This window comes from Ambystoma mexicanum, chromosome 9 (genome assembly GCF_040938575.1).
Source record: "Ambystoma mexicanum isolate Mex_15411 chromosome 9, UKY_AmexF1_1, whole genome shotgun sequence".
NCBI classification, from domain to species: domain Eukaryota; kingdom Metazoa; phylum Chordata; class Amphibia; order Caudata; family Ambystomatidae; genus Ambystoma; species Ambystoma mexicanum.
In genome coordinates, this window is record NC_090931.1 from 373,969,437 (window position 1) to 373,985,784 (window position 16,348).

Sequence of the window (16,348 nt, forward strand, 5' to 3'; positions counted from 1 at the left end):
TTTAATGATAAGTTGTAATATTTTTTTAGGCGATCATGTCAAGTTCCGTTTTCACATGGAAGTTTCTCGGATGGGTTTCGACTTGCAAAATGCCTGGAGAGTGTCTGAGATAAACAGCAATTACAAGTAAGTATTTTAAAGGATTGCAATTTAGGATTTTTGATGTGGCAGTCAATTAAACGGTGTACACAGCAGCTTGATTGCCAGAAATGAGTGAGATTTAAGACTCTTTGTAAACTGATGCCTGCCAGAAGTTAACACTAGTATATACATTTGTTATGAGTGTGGCTATTAAACAAAACCTCTTAATTAATCTGTGATTCCGATTCCCCCAAAGATACAGATTAATATATCTGTGCTCCACATCTGTTTATTTTAATGGTTTTTGGGTGCTCTTATAATGTGCTCATACAGACAAATATGCACTTGAGAGCGCAAATGGAGCGAAATCTGTTTCCTTATCTGAAAGAAAAGATCTAACCCCACAGACACAAATTAGCCTTAGTCTCCACACTTTCCTCCTAATGCCAAAAATGGTGTTCCAGACCTAAGGGGACGGATGATTCAATGCCCTTGCTCTCCACTTCCAATAACTTCATAAGAGACCAAAGACTCGTCCCCAACATGATATCTTTCAGGGCAAAAACATTAGATCCATCCTGTTTTATAGGATACCCGGGAGGCACCACTACTGGAATCTGCCAAAAGCAGCACAAAGTAATTAAGGTTTATAATGAGTAAAGTAAATATAAAAGGTACTACCATTAAACATTTCCGCTATCGGATGAGTTGTTGGGCCTTAGAATCAGAAGGGCTTTCTCAGCAGAGGTGCAATCAGGCCTTGTAGCAATGATCATTAGCATGATTTCGTCATTAGGGTAAGAATGTTTTGATGCCAGAAAATCTGCAAGTTGGGTTGCAATATGTGTAATATCTAAAGAGGCACAGAACTGCCCTCTGATTTGATGGATGGCTTTCTCTGCCAAAGGAAGGGAATGACTTTAACTTAATACGAACTGTAGAGTAAAAGGTAGGCAGTATGAGGGTGACCTAAAATTGAGGGTCTTCTAGGTGTAATTTTAATATTGCTTGATTAGTTGGGGAGGCGGGGGAGATTTGTTTTAAAAATCTTTGTTTAATTAAAAAAAGGTAAGCCTTGAAAAGCTCTTTAACGTCGTGAGTTTTTTTGGTAACTGGATTTTGAGACCTTAGTCATACTGACATGGCAGTTGGTTAGGGAATCTTCGTTTTTTATTAGCACTCGACAACATCAAGGAACCCCCGGTGGTGTCTCTGTTCATATGACGCCTGTTAGTTATTGCACTCTACAATTTTTCCTATGCTGACCCAGAGGCTCTCGGAGTGCCTTACAAAGTTCAAAATGGATGAGATGAAAATGTTATCATATGTAAGAGGTATTTTTCGAGACTTTTTCTGAAAGTAATGATGGACGGTGCGCTTCATACATGGAGAGGAAGGATGTTCAAAATTCTTGGTGCCCGCTTGGTAAATGCTGCGTTTGTGTGCAGGTTAGTTTGCCAAGTAGAATGCAAGGAACATGTTGGTTGGCTTGTCTGGTGTTTGTGTGGGTGATAGGTTTCAGTTTGTTGTCACAGCAGAATAGGGTTTTGAGGTGGATGGCGTTGTACATGATGCAAAGCCCTTTTGAAAGTTATTCTCTGGATTACATGCCAGTGGTGCTGGCAGACAGCTGGAGTGGTTTGTGAGTGTTTGGGTGGGTAAAGGATAAGTCTTGTATTGCTTGTAGGGGGGTGAGAGTGGTGAGTGCTGTTTTGGTGGCACGGGTCCAATGAGTATAGAGTTTGTGTAGTCCTACTTAGACATAACTAGTGCTTGGACTGCATTGCAGAGATTTATAGGAAATGTTGTCTCACACCTTGTGTAGGTGGTGTAGTTACAGGTGGCATGTTTTTGTGACTGCATGTGAAGGGGAACGATCAATGGTGGAATTTATGGATTAGGCCAGTTTGTACAAGGATACGTGTGGGTTGTCTCTGGTGAGTTTTTTTTATCCAGGGAATGTGGTAGGGGTTGTGCCTGGGGGTAGATGAGGTATATGCTCTTGAATGGGTTGAGGAAGCCTATGGTGATGGAGAAGATACCATTTTTGTGGATATTGAGTTAAGAAGGAGATGAGATTTGGAAGTATAATTGTAGGTCTTCTGTGAATTGGTGAAAATGGTTAAGGAGCTAAGGGTTTTAGGGATTCAATATGCAGGTTGTAGAGGAGTGGACATAAAGAGTTTACTTGTGAAACACTGTAGTTTGACCAGGATAGGGTTGGGTTAATGGGGTGCATAGAGACAAAAGTGTGCCCTGTCAGTGAGGAAGGAGGTGTACCGGTCGAGTACAAACAGTGCAAGGGAGATTCATCCTGTGGAATAGGATGTTTAGGATAAAGGTGTGGCAGGCTGTAGGAGATGTCCAGGGGTACGTGGAGGGTTGTGTCCTTTGTCAGTGATGTTGTCAAGGTCATGCAGGATGCAAATTGTTGTCGTCTCTGTGTTGTGGCCTTATCGAAAGCTTAATTGGAATGTGTTGACAAGGTAGTTTGTGGTGATGTGTTGGAGTGTGATGAAGCATTCCATGATTCTGGTGAGATATTGTTGGACAGCGATGGACCAGTATTTTTTCAGTCAAGTGATATCCAGGGATGGTTTCTTGAGGAGTGGAGATGTCTTGTTTTTAGTTAAGTAGATTGTACCATGAGAGATACAGGAGTTTTTTTTCACATACGTTTTTATCTGCATTTTCATTTAACTGGAACACTTTTGCAACTGTCCCCTCCCCCCTTTCATCCCAACCTCTATCCAATGTGGGTCCCCCCAAATGACAAATAGTCCAACTTCCCATATAGTCTTTGTTCCATTCCTGCCATTACATTTCTCTCCTCCCACATACGGAACCTCACCATCCAAGGATGGTACCCACAGTTTAAATCAGTCCCAAAAGTTTCAGCTTTCGCGTGCACCATAATCATCTGTAGCCCTTCTGTAAGCATTTCTTTACCAAGTCCCAATCGGCCACGAATCCCTGGTGATCCCCTTGTAGGGATTAAGATACCCATTCTAAAGCCGCAAACTGCCACACCTTTCCCACCCATTCATGCTCTGTAGGCGGCTCCCTTGATTTCCACTCCTGAGCAATCACCAGTGCCCCTGCCATCATTAAAATCACATACACCTTGCGTTGTGCTTTCGAAGGTAGCTCTTCAAGTATTCCTCCTAGACCCAAAATTGCAAGGCCTAGGTTTCCCCTTTCCCATGACCCACCACAATTTCCTCCCTAATATTTTTCCAAAACAGTTGGGTCTGCGAGCACTCCTGCCAGATATGACTCCACGACCCCTCTGCGCCACACTCCCTCCAACATGCCTTCGGGAATCACTTATAGAGCCTCACCGGAGTAAGGGCCACTGGAACATCAGCTTTACCCATATCTCCTGTAGTTGGACCGACCTTGAGATTGGGGGTAGTCTCCCATAATTGTACCCACACTGCATATGTTTATCCCCAAATCTGATAGCAGTAGTTTTTCAAAGGATGTTGGGGATCTTGTTGCTGACTCCTTAATTGTTGGATTTAACAACCAGCATCTCAGTTGTGTGAACCGGAATCTTTCCCCCCTCCAGTGGAAAGTCTAGTTTACACTGATTAATGTATTTGATCTCTCCCCCGCTCAAAGATGTCCCATATCTTAAGACATCCGCCCCTGAAACCTGACACTCTCACTCCCAGGGAAAATTGAGGATTGTGGAATATTGGGGTAAATGGAGATGGATAAGTGCTAAATTCTGCTCTGGTTACCAATACATGCCACGAGTCCTACACTAATCGTGCTGCGGTTGATATTGTGGTCTGTCCCCTGTTCCAAAGCCCCCCCCCTCGAGGTGACCCCCCCCACTACTGCTTCGTCCATTTGTTTCCACACCGTTGGCCTGACATCATTTCGCCAGTCCCCAATTACCTTGGTCTGTGCGGCTAAGTAATATGCCCTGATATCCGGTCCTCCCACCCCGCCCCAATTTCTTGGCATGGTCATTAGAAGTCGTGCAACTTTAGGTTTTTTATTGTTCCATATGAATTTCCCTGTGTGCCTTTCGATAGCTCGAAAGAAGGACCTGTGCACACTTGTTGGTAGCATCATGAAATAGTACAAGAATTTTGGGAGAATAACCATTTTAAGAATATTAATCCATCCTATCCATATTATCGTCAAGGGGCCCCACTCAAGTAACATTTTCTGATGGTCCATAGTAAGGGGGAATAATTTACTGTGAATAATGATCAGATATCTTTAGTAATGTTGATCCCCAAATATTTTATACCCTTGCCTGCCCAGCTATATAGAAAGGTGTTTTGAGTTCTTGTTCCTTCTCCACGGATATCAGATTCAAGACCTCCGATTTGTGAGTGTTCATTTTTAACCCTAGTACTGACCCAACGTTACTCGGTTCCCTATTCAAGGCCCTAATAGACCTTTCCGGTTCTAAATGTCAATAGCATGTAGTCCGCAAAAGCAGATTCCCTTATTGTGGCCAAGAGCGGCTCCAAGTGAATCGCATACAATAGTGGGTACAAAGGGCACCTATGTTTTTCCTCTAGAAACCCTGCCTTCAAACGATAGTTGTCCGTTAATAATCTGCTTTTATCATTGAGATGAGTTTAGCCCCAAAACCCATTTTCTCCATGGTATTAAACAAGAACCGCCACTCCACTCCATCCCCTTTTTCCACATGTAAAGCAATCGGGAGAGCCAGAATGTTATATATGTTGACCTTTTCTATTAAATGTGCTATTTCGAAGGGATTGTGTCCTCTGACGTATTCCTTATCTTTGATAATACGTTTCCAGCTTGCTGGCCTCGGAATTTTTTTCTGTAGAGGGCGCTGCGCGTCGACGTCCGCCGAGTCGATGTCCCTTGACGGCCACCGTATCGGCGCCGACGTCATCATGCCCATAAATAGCCACGTGCTGCGTCCGTTGCTCAGTTCCGTTTTTCCGCGCTTTGTGGGGCTTCGGAACATCGTTGCTCAGTTCAGTCAGGATAACTACTATATCTACTGGAATATACCTTCTCGTTCTCAATGGCATCTTCATCGGAACCGACGACGTCGCGATCCGGCTTCAAGAAATGTCGAGACTGCGGTAAAAAAATGTCGATAACGGATCCACACAGGATCTGCTTGTGGTGCTTGGGAACCGCGCACCATTGTTCGGAGTGTGAGGACTGCATGTCCATGACGGCGAAAGCCTTGAAGGAGCGCAAGGGGAAGCTCGAGAGAGGTAAGTCAGTCAAAACCTCCTCGAAGGTTTCTTTGGCTGAGTCGAGGCATTCGTCTCCTCGCCGTCAAACATTCCCATTCTAGATCTTGAAGTAGCTCCCACCATTCGTCGAGATCAAGACACTCAAAAAAGAGACGTCGAAGATCCCCTTCCCCGTTGTCTTCTGTGTCCCCAGAAAGGGTCTCCTGTCCCACTAAACACAGCTCTCAAGCTGAGTGGGAGGAATTCAGAAAGAAAATGTTAAGCGTCTTCGAGAACGCGGCCTCGACCCCCTCGAAGACAGCTGTGGGTGATACCCCGGGTGAAAAACCCAGAAAATCAAAACGCAGCACCTGGCGAAACATTCCACCCGAGAGCGCCACGAGCCATCGGGTAAGAAGGCACCGTCTTCGACGCAGTCGTCGAAGATCCCTTCGACGCACGGATCGGCGCCATCGACGCTGTTGTCGAAGGGTTCCTCGACGCATCGGTCGATCGACTCGACGCCATCGTCGACGCCGATGAAAGAGAAGATTAAGGCCACTCCACAGCCAACGGTGATTCCAAGGGCCTCCGGCACGACGGGGAGACCGTCGTCGATGTCCTCGAGTAGGATCCCGATCCTCTCGAGTTCTTTGAGACCCCTTCCAGTTTTTCGAAGCCTGTCACATTGGCGTCGACGACATCGACGTTTTCTCGCCCAATAATGATGAGTTTGGCTCCTTCTGCCTTAGAGATGGGTTTTACACCATTTCAGAGGTCGGAGTACCCTGGACTATCTTCAATTTATGAAGAGGGGGAAGATTCTGACCAGGAAACATTTGGTTTGCAGAGGACCACACTGCCTATTTCAGAGGATCTCTGAGGAAAGAAGGCTGAAGGACCTACAGTAGTCACTACATGAGGCAAGTGGGCTGTACACTTCCCCAGAAGTGGAATTTGTTAAACCAGACCCAGGAGAACATGCTGAAACACCCTATATAACCCTTATGGCAAGAATTATTGAATTTATCGGTTGGTCTGCACCTTCACCTGTTTTTCAACAGGATGACCTAACAGACATATTAGACAAAGGTCCACAGGAGGACCCTGTGGTCCCCTTCCATGCAGCCTTACAAAGGAAAATTACATCTAATTGGGAAACTTCTGAAGTTATCCCTGCGGTCAATAAAAGATTGTCAGCCAAATATAGGGTAGCGGCTGCTGACCCTGAATACTTATCAAAACACCCGACTCCAGAGAGCCTGGTCGTTCAAGCGACAACTTCATCTAGCAGTAGGACCGCTTACCCTACTGTCCCACAGGATAGAGATGACAAGAGGTACGATTTTATGGCGACGAAAGTCTTCTCTGCTTGTAGTATGGCGTTGAAGTTCATCAACGCCACCTGTACGCTCGCCATGTTTAGTCACACACTATGGGAGTGTGCTTCATCAGCGGCTGACTGCATACCCGAAGGAGAGAAAAAGGAAGCCTTGCTTAACATTATTAAAGATGGCAAAGATGCCATGTGCGAATCACTTCAAACTGGCATCGACTCCGCTGACAGTATCAGCAGGGCCATGGCGGCAAGTGCAACAATCCGCAGGCATGCGTGGTTGCGAAAGTCTGGCTTTGCTCCAGATGTACAGGCCAGACTTTTGAATATGCCCTTTGACGGCTCTTCACTATTCGGGAAAAAGGCTGATGACAGTCTGGAAAAGTTGCAGACTTCTAAAGGAGCAGCAAAATCTTTAGGAGCTGCTATCCGCCAAACTCCTTTTCGCCCCTCAGGAACCTCTGGGAGAGGAAAGTCCTTTCGCTATTATTCCGCATTCGGGAAAGGCAGAGGACAGTCGGCTCAAAGAGGCCAAAGGAGATCCACCCGAGGTGGACGGGTCAAAAGTACTAAGGCCGCAGCAGGTGCCTCTTTACCCTCCGCATCTGCATCAGCCGCCCCCAAACCACTCTGAGGCCTTTCCACACAATACACCTGTAGGGGGCAGGTTAACTCACCATCTGACGGAATGGCAGGCTATAACGTCAGATGCTTGGGCATTGGAGACAGTTGCCCAGGGTTACTGCCTACCCTTTCTACACATTCCTCAATCATCCACCGGGGAACAGCTCTCTAAAAGTTCCAGATCCGCTCCTCTTGCAGGAAATTATAGACCTGGTAGAGAAAGGTGCCATAGAACCGGTACCTGTAGCGGACAGGAACAAGGGCTGGTACTCCCCCCTACTTTCTCATACCAAAGAAGGACGGAGGACTGAGACCCATCCTGGACTTACGAGAATTGAACAAGTTCCTCAGGAAGGACAAGTTCAAGATGGTAACTCTCTCTCAGATCCTTCAGGCCCTCCAGCTCCAGGACTGGCTGGTATCTCTGGACCTTCAGGATGCTTATTTCTATGTGCCAATCCATCTCAAACACAGGAAATACCTGAGGTTCGCAATTGGCGACTCTCATTATCAATTTCGAGTTCTGCCATTTGGGCTGACCTCCGCCCGAGGGTCTTCACCAAGCTGATGTCGGTAGTGGCGGCGAGTCTAAGGAGGGAAGGGATCCACGTCTACCCCTACCTGGACGATTGGCTGATCAGGACGGTATCTTCGAAACAGGCCCAGGCCCAGCTAGATTATGTCTGCCACTTCCTTCACAAACTCGTCTTCTCCCTCAATTTAAAGAAGTCACAGATGATACCATCACAGAGACTCCAATTCATTGGAGCGGTCCTGGACACTTCCCTGGGAAAAGCCTCGCTACCAGAGGTGAGGGCTCAAGATATTCTACAGATGGTCACCAAATTTCAAAATGCCCAACGTCTCCCAGCCTTCGACTTTTTGATGTTGCTAGGCCTCATGGCATCCTGCATCTACCTTGTGCCAGAGGCTCGCCTGAGAATGAGATCTCTTCAGTGGGCACTGAGAAGTCAGTGGTTGCAATTCTCAGGGAGAATGACAGATCTCCTCCGAATTCCGGACAAGGTAGCCCGCGACCTTCATTGGTGGGCTTATCCAGAGAACATCTTGAAAGGGGAACTGTTTTGGCAACAATGGCCGGAGATTAACAGTATAGTAACAGACGCCTCAGTCACAGGGTGGGGAGCCCATGCCAACGATTTGACCATCAGCGGTCGTTGGTCTCCATCGGAGTCCAGGCTACACATCAACCTTTTGGAGCTGAGAGCGATCAGACTAGCGCTGAAAGCTTTCCTGCCATCAGTACAGGGGAGAAATGTCCTAAAAATGACGGACAACGTGGTGGCCATGCACTACCTCAACAAAAAAGGAGGCGTAGGATCACTGCCGCTGTGCAGAGAGGCAATGCAGCTCTGGTTTTGGGCAATCCAAGGAGGAATCTATCTATCTATCGGCAGTCCACCTAGCCGGAGAGAAGAACTTGACAGCGGACGCTCTGAGCAGGCAGAGCACAGTCTCCCACGAGTGGGAGCTAGCTCAGGAAGTCCTTCAAGAGATCTTTGCCCTTTGGGGAACCCCTCAGGTGGATCTGTTCGCCACAAGCACCAACTTGAAGTGCGATCTGTTCTGTTCAAGGGAATTTCCCCCGAGAGGAGCTCTAGGAGACGCGTTCGTAGTGGACTGGGAGGTTCCACTCCTTTACGCGTTCCCACCAGTCCCTGTTATTCCTCAAATGATCAGGAGGTTGAGAAGATTCTGGAAAACCATGATCCTAATTGCCCCGGATTGGGCCAGGAGAACGTGGTACCCGGACCTTCTAGATATGTCCATCTGTCCTCCAATCCGTCTTCCACTCAAGGAGAATCTTCTCTCGCAGAAGGGAGGCCAGGTTCTCCATCCAGACACCAGAATCCTCAACCTTCACGCTTGGCTTCTGAAAGGGTGAGGTACAAGGATTGGGATCTCCCTGATGATGTCATGGAGGTGTTGCTTTCGGCCAGAAGGCCAGCAACAAAGTCTTTATACCGCTGCCGTTGGAACAAATTTTGCAGCTGGTGTAGGGAAGAGAATATCAACCCTTTTTCATGTGGAACACCAACGGTGTTATCGTTTCTACTCTACTTGGCAAACTCAGGCCTTCAAGTTGGCACTGTAAAAGGCTATCTCGCAGCGCTTTCTATCTTCAAGCGCACTGCGGAGGAACCATTGTATTTCAAACTTCCTCTAGTGGTACAATTTCTCAAGGGATTAACTAATGTTTATCCTCCAAAACCATTCCAGGTTCCCTTATGGGACTTAAATTTAGTCTTAAACTTCCTAATGGGCACTCCATTCGAACCACTTCACTCTTTGCGCTGAGATTTCTCACGTTTAAAACTGTCGTATTGGTAGCACTAACATCTGCTAGAAGAGTGAGTTACAAGCTCTCTCCTGTAAACCCCCACATACAATCTTCCACAAGGACAAAGTTGTCCTACAGGTGAAGCCTAATTTCCTCCCAAAGGTGGTTTCTGAATTTCATATTACTCAGAAAATTACCTTACCTTCGTTCTACCCTCCTCCCCATCCGGGGAAAGAGGAGGAAAGGCTACATAGGCTGGACCCAAGGCAAACTCTCAGCTTTTACATCAACAGAATGGCTAGGATCAGGCAAGCAGACCAACTGTTTGTAGGATACTCAGGTTACAAGTTGGGGCTACCCATAACAAAACAAACCATCTCCAGGTGGATTATTTTGGCCATTCTGGAATGTTACAAACTGGCAGGGAAAGAGCCACCCCAAAATCTCAGGGCTCATTCAACCAGGGGTATCGCAGCCTCTTCGGCTCTCCAAAGAGGGGTACCGGTCCGAGATATATGTGCGGCTGCCACATGGTCGTCCGCACATACATTCACAAGATTTTACAACCTGGATTCCTCCACTACTCAAGAGACCAGATTTGGCAAGGCCGTATTATATTCGGTCCATCTCTAAAGGGATACATAACATTCTCACTCCCACCTCCAATTACATGCCACTGCTATGGGAGTCTATCAAAGATAAGGAATACGTCGGAGGACACAATCCCTCCGAAGAACAAGTTACTTCTTACCTTGTAACGTTCTTTCGACGGGATGTTCCTCCGACGTATTCCTTACCGCCCCTCCCATCCATCCCCGCAGTGATACTTCCCTGGTGGTTGCAGCTTGCGCTCCTTCAAGGTCAATAACCAATTCAGGCATGACTTTTCTTATGCTACAAAACGGAACTGAGCAACGGACGCACCGCGTGGCTATTTATGGGCATGATGACGTCGGCGCCAGTACGTTGGCCGTCGAGGGACTTCGACTCGGCAGACGTCGGCGCGCAGCACCCTCTACAGAAAAAATTTCCGAGGCCAGCAAGCTGGAAACGTATTATCAAAGATAAGGAATACGTCGGAGGAACATCCCGTCGAAAGAACGTTCCAAGGTAAGAAGTAACTTGTTCTTTGATGTTATCTCCCGTTTGTCTGTCCCATATAAAACGAGATTGGTCCGTGCCAATGAGCTTCGGAAGAAGGTGGTCTAACCTGGACGCTAGTATTTTTGTATAGATCTTTTCATCTATATTAATTAGTGCAATAGGCCGGTATGAGTTGTAATTTGCTGGATCTTTCCCAGGCTTTGGAAGAAATACCACTTTAGCCTCCTCCTTTGTTGGTGTTATTTTCCCTGCCTCCCCAAAATTATAAAAAATCTGGACCAAATGGGGAATTAACCGTTCCCTGAATGTTTTGTACAAATCAGCCGTAAAAATCATCCGTTCCTGGAGATTTGTTGATTGGTAGTGACGCTGTAGCTCTACAAACCTCCTCCACCATAATATCTTGATCTAATTCCAGTTTATCTTGTTTGGACAGTACTGGAAGATTGCGTCTTTCCAAATCTAATTGCGACTGCTCTAAGGGATTATCCGATTTATATAGGTCTGTATAGTAAACTGAAAATTCACGGGTTATGTCCATTACCTCTGAACTCTCCCCCTTTCATTTACATTTTTAGTATGATTCTAGCGTTCTCCTCCTTCCTTTAATAACCTAGCCAGCAAACTGTCTGCTTTGCTTGCCTTTACATACTATTTCTGTTTAAGGTACAGCAGTGCACGTTCTGCCGCCCTTATTTGCAAGATTTCCAATTGACCCATTATGGCCCTATTTTCTCTCTGAACTTCTCCACTAGCTCCAACCCCCATCTTGGACCTAACGTGTTTCAATTGTTCCTCCAGCTCCTTCCAAGAGTGTCCTCTAGCTCTTCGGGCCTTCACTGCAATCATCTTTATCTTGGAAGAATTACTTCATACCCACTTGTATCTCCTCCCTCAGTGTTTCATCTTTAAAGTAGGGTATTTCCACTTTAACAGCCTGCGGGTTAGGTCTTTTCTCCTCACTTTCAAAGTTATGGGGGTGTGGTTAGATAATGCTATTGTACCCACCTCATTCTCTGCGACCAGGCATAGCAGATTCCACGATACCCATTTATAATCAATCCTGGAGCAGGTCCTATGAACATGAGATCAATGTACATCCTCTATTGCCTACCCTCTTTCCCTCCAGGCGTCCACCAGTGAGAGCATGTCTGTTCTCACACAATTCGCTCATGGGTTTACCGTGGGTATCCGCCCTTCCCACGCTCCTGTTCGCCCCTGGATCCTAAACTATATTGAAGTCGCCTGAAATTTGTCCCTTAGCAAATCCTTCCAATTTGTTCAGCATCCTCTGTTTAAACCTGTCTTGCCTGGAGTTAGGTGCATAAATGGTGGCTAGCATATATAGTTCCCTCTTCCCCTGTAGAACTACTGCCAGATGTCGCCCATTGGTGTCTTTCTTCCAGTTCGCTACTGTAATGTTCAGGTTATTCCGCAAGACTATCAGCACTCCTCCTCTTTTCTTCCCCTCATTGGACTGAAATTTGTTGATATGCCTGTAGTCTAATTTTGTGTTTGTCTCGCTTGCACATGTTTCCTTTAGGGCCAGGAGGTGTTTTTCCCTTTGCAAAAATCTTTCAAATGTGTTCCTTTTCAGGGTGGAGTACAACCCATTGATGTTCAGTGAAGTAATGCTTAGTTTATTGGTTTTAGCCACTATCTGGGCAGTTCATATAGCTAGTTATGTACACATTGGATTCTCGATTGGGGCCCATCCTTCCAACTGTACCCCCCCAAACCACTCACTTGGTGGACTCAACAGGCCTGTAGCCCCTCCCGACTCGCCCTCTCAGGGATTAACCGCAACCCAGCAGGCTGTCCTAAGCCCATGCATCGATCCCAAATCCCACCTTCCCTGTCCCCTCGACACATACAATACTAAAACGATTTCCCTCCCCGGGCTAACTTGTGGAACCATGACACAATCTATTAGGTAGCCTGGGGCTTGGCCATACAGACATTTATGTACTATTGTTAAGGCCTTAAAATGAATCTTAGCTTCGACAGTAAGCCAGTGCAGGCTCTTTCTGTGGGAAGAGATAGGTTTCTGTCTGGGTACTGCATCGTTTTGTAAGACTTAGAGGCTCACAATGCTGTTTTGCTAACCCCCAACATCAAGAAATTACAGTAGTCAATTCTTGGCATTATTCGAGCACGAACAAGAGTAGCACAATTATCTTCCAAAAAATAGGGCTTCTCCAACCTCGGAAGCCGAAGTATAACTTGCGCTTTATTGGCAACACTTCCAATATTAGCATCAGAGTTAAAGGAGATTCAAAGGTGACGCCCAGTGTCTTGACCTTGCCAACAGTCTTAATAAGATGGTTCTGAATGGGCAAACCGTCATACTGGGTATCCAACTTGGATCTCCCTTGTGATGAGCCAAACAGCATAAGCTCGGTTTTAGTGGTATTCAAACGCATCCCATTATTAGCCATCCACTTCTAAATTATGGCTTACACATCCTCTGTGTACTTGCCGCTTAACTCAAAGACAAGCTGGGTGCATCCGCATAGTTGGTAGTTGACCAGAAGCTGTGGTGTCCTTTGAAGCATTCCTTTGGTCCTCTGGCCTATGGTCCCAAATTCCCTCTGATCGACAGAAACCCCTTTCCTCTTGGTGTTTCTCCGCTTCGCTGCAGTCCATTCCCATCCCTTCTTCCTATCCTGCGTTTTCACTGTGGGTTCACTGGACCCTGCATCCTCCTTCTCTAGCCCAAGTATACTTGCACCTTTGTTGCAGGATGAGATGAAATGTTGGCGTCCCTCCCGTTCAAATACCAAGCCAAAAGGGAATGTCCAACTATATTGAATGTCTTTTTCGCAAAGAAATCTCACAACTGGGCCCATTTTTTTCTTTTAAGTAAAGTTATTTGGGACAGACCATGAAAGAGTTGCAGGTCCGACCCATTGTATGTTAACTGTTTCACTTTCCTTGATGCTACCAAGATCTCCTTTTGGCTATAGTCATGTAGATCCACCAAGACATCTCTTGGCCTTGCTTCCGGTTCTTTCCTCAACAGCCCCTCTATGCACTCTGTTGCCTCCTTCCAGTTCTACTAAATCTGTGAATATTTGCTTGATCGCCGCCTTGGGATCCTTGTTATGTACATCCTCAGACAAGCCGTTTACCCTGGCTTCCGATCTGCTGGACCTATTTTCAAGATCCTCTGCTTGTAGCTCCGGGTTGTGGGTCACACATGTTTGGTGTGCCACCAATTTGTCTGTTTTCCGCGCGTAGTCTGCCAGTTCCTGGAGTGCCGTCTCTTTCATGTCCACTCTTTCCTATAACTTGTTCACGTCTCCTTTTATCTCATGTAATGTTGATGCCAGGTCCTCTCGGATCTTATCCAGCTGAACCGGTGCTGTCCCTGCAATGTTATCCCCAAAGTCCTAAAGATATTGTCTGAGAATGTCTTGTGACCGCCTGGTCCTGCCTGGATTCTCCTTGAATTCCCATGGATTCCTGTTTGTCTGTGCGTTCCTTCCCCCTCAGGCGGGGTTCCCTTGTCCCTTCTCCATAGCTTTTGAATAGCACCTTCCTGGTGTTTCTTTGTACCTTTTTGGTAGGTTTTGTGTCTCTTTTCCTCCTTTTATTTATTATTTTTTTTTTACACATCCTTAAAATCTGTCCCATTAACATAGAAGATTGTCCTCCAAGCCTACAAAGGGTTCTCCCCTTTAATGGCCTCCACAACACAATTTTTTACTGAATTGGCTGTTCCCCGCTGCATGCAACACAAACCACGAGTGTTCCGACTCCCAAAATGGTCGCAGTGCCTGCTGTTACTCGGTTGCCTGGCTATCCTGAGAAGCCCAGCTCTGACTGGGCTCCACGTGCTTCTTGAACGCCCCGGAAGCACCGGAAGGCGTTAGCCGGCCTGATCACAGAAGGCCGGATCCAAAAGTCTGCTCACCTGTCTGCGCCTTTCGTTGCCTGCAGAGTCTAGGGGCCCACCCACGCTGCCCGTCCGCCTATCCTACCCACATGGTAAGAGACTGCCTGAACACTATGCAACCCTTCCTGTGCTATAAGCGCCCCACTTCAATCTGCTGCACCAGCGAGGCACTTCAATCCGTTGATCACATGTGCCATGTTACACATTTAGCCAACTACAGCAAAGACCCTACCAAACTGCACAGCACCTACACTGCCTATGAATTTCAACCTAGCCATTGCTGCAAACTGTATTGCACCTTTACTGCCTGCATATATCAAATTAGCCCATTAAATGCATAATCCTCTACCCTTCGCTTTGTCGGCTACAGTCACTTATTTGATTGTCGCACCCTGCATATCCTACTCGACGTAGCTGAGTCCTAGTGACCTGTTGCTTGCCTATTGCTTCTCGCTTGGTCTGTGACCGTCTTTGACTGTCGCACTCTGCCTGTTCTACTGACCCATTGTCACACCATTGCATTTGCCTTGCTAGCAATCCACCGCTTGCCCACTGCATATTGTATGGCATAGCGATATATATTATTTGACTATCGCATCCTGCCTGGTCTAGCGACCTATTGCTTGCCTACTGTATTGTGACAAACCTAGTAGCCTATTGCCTATTTACCTTAACAGAACAGCCATCAGCTTGTATACTGTAGCTTACCTAGACCAATGGTCTCGTACTGACCCCATACACCCAGCCAACCTGAGCTCGCAAACCTCCTGTCTGTCTATCCTAGACCTAGTACCTTAGCTCAGCATAACTAGCCGCCTAGCCACCAACCATGGCCACATTAAGAAGTGACACTTACCATGGCCACTATCCTCCCACTATTCCACAACATATCACGCTCTAACCTCCCACCCACCACATGGTACAAAGTATTGCCTACTACACCAACCGTAGCCTCCCCCCTCTTAGAACCACCTCTATCTCAGGCAGAATGCATCACCAGATTCCCCCCACCCCCCCCCCACTCCTCTTACCCCATGTCCCACGCACTCGAGAAACGCAAGACTAGGATCTCGCTTCAACACTCCTAATGACCTTATGCCCCGTGTCTCACACACCTGAGAAATGCAAGACTAGGTTCCCGTACCAGCGTCAAGCATAAATCTCCTAGGTGTAAGTCTCTCACCCTGCTCACCTGGGACAACAACCTGCTGCCCCCTACTCCCCAGCGACACAGTGACACACTCAATGACCACAGTCCCTCCACGTCCTCTGAACCCCCACCAGAAGACCCATCGACACCTGCCACTACCACTATCAAGGGCACCCTCGTCAACGCCCGATCCCTAGTAGCTCACACTCCCGATATTGCAGACTTGATCACGTCCAATCACCTGGACTTCCTCGCAGTTACAGAAACATGGCAATATTCCGCTGCGGGTCCCGGATTTTCAATAGTCATCCCAGATAACTACTATCATCCGAGCAGACAGAAAATCCGGGATTGGTGGTGGAGTGGTTTTCTTTGCGAAATCCAATCTGTACCTCAGAGAAGTCGCCAACCTAGGTCTACCCTCCGCTGAACTTCTATCCATTAAACTCCCACTATCTAACACCCAAACCATACTACTACACCACTTTTATAGACCCCCAGGTGCCATCTCCTCCTTTGAGGAGGATATCTCCCATCTACTGACATCTAGCACAAAACCAGCCTCACAAAGTATTTTAATGGGCGACTTTAACCTTGGCCTTCACGACCCCAACAATGCCAACGGTTTACTGCTTAATGGCACTATCACTCAATTTGGTCTCTCACA

At 46.9% G+C, this 16,348-nt stretch overlaps 1 protein-coding gene across 2 annotated transcripts in view; it reads left to right on the forward strand.

The window, feature by feature from the left end:
• MTMR4 (myotubularin related protein 4) overlaps window positions 1-16,348 on the forward strand; it is a 1,314,188-nt gene that overhangs the window by 319,087 nt on the left and 978,753 nt on the right. For both annotated transcript variants that reach the window (XM_069614837.1, XM_069614836.1), the window contains one exon: window positions 30-126. In XM_069614837.1, the coding sequence (XP_069470938.1) occupies window positions 30-126 (97 nt within the window). The remainder of the gene's footprint in view (window positions 1-29; window positions 127-16,348) is intronic.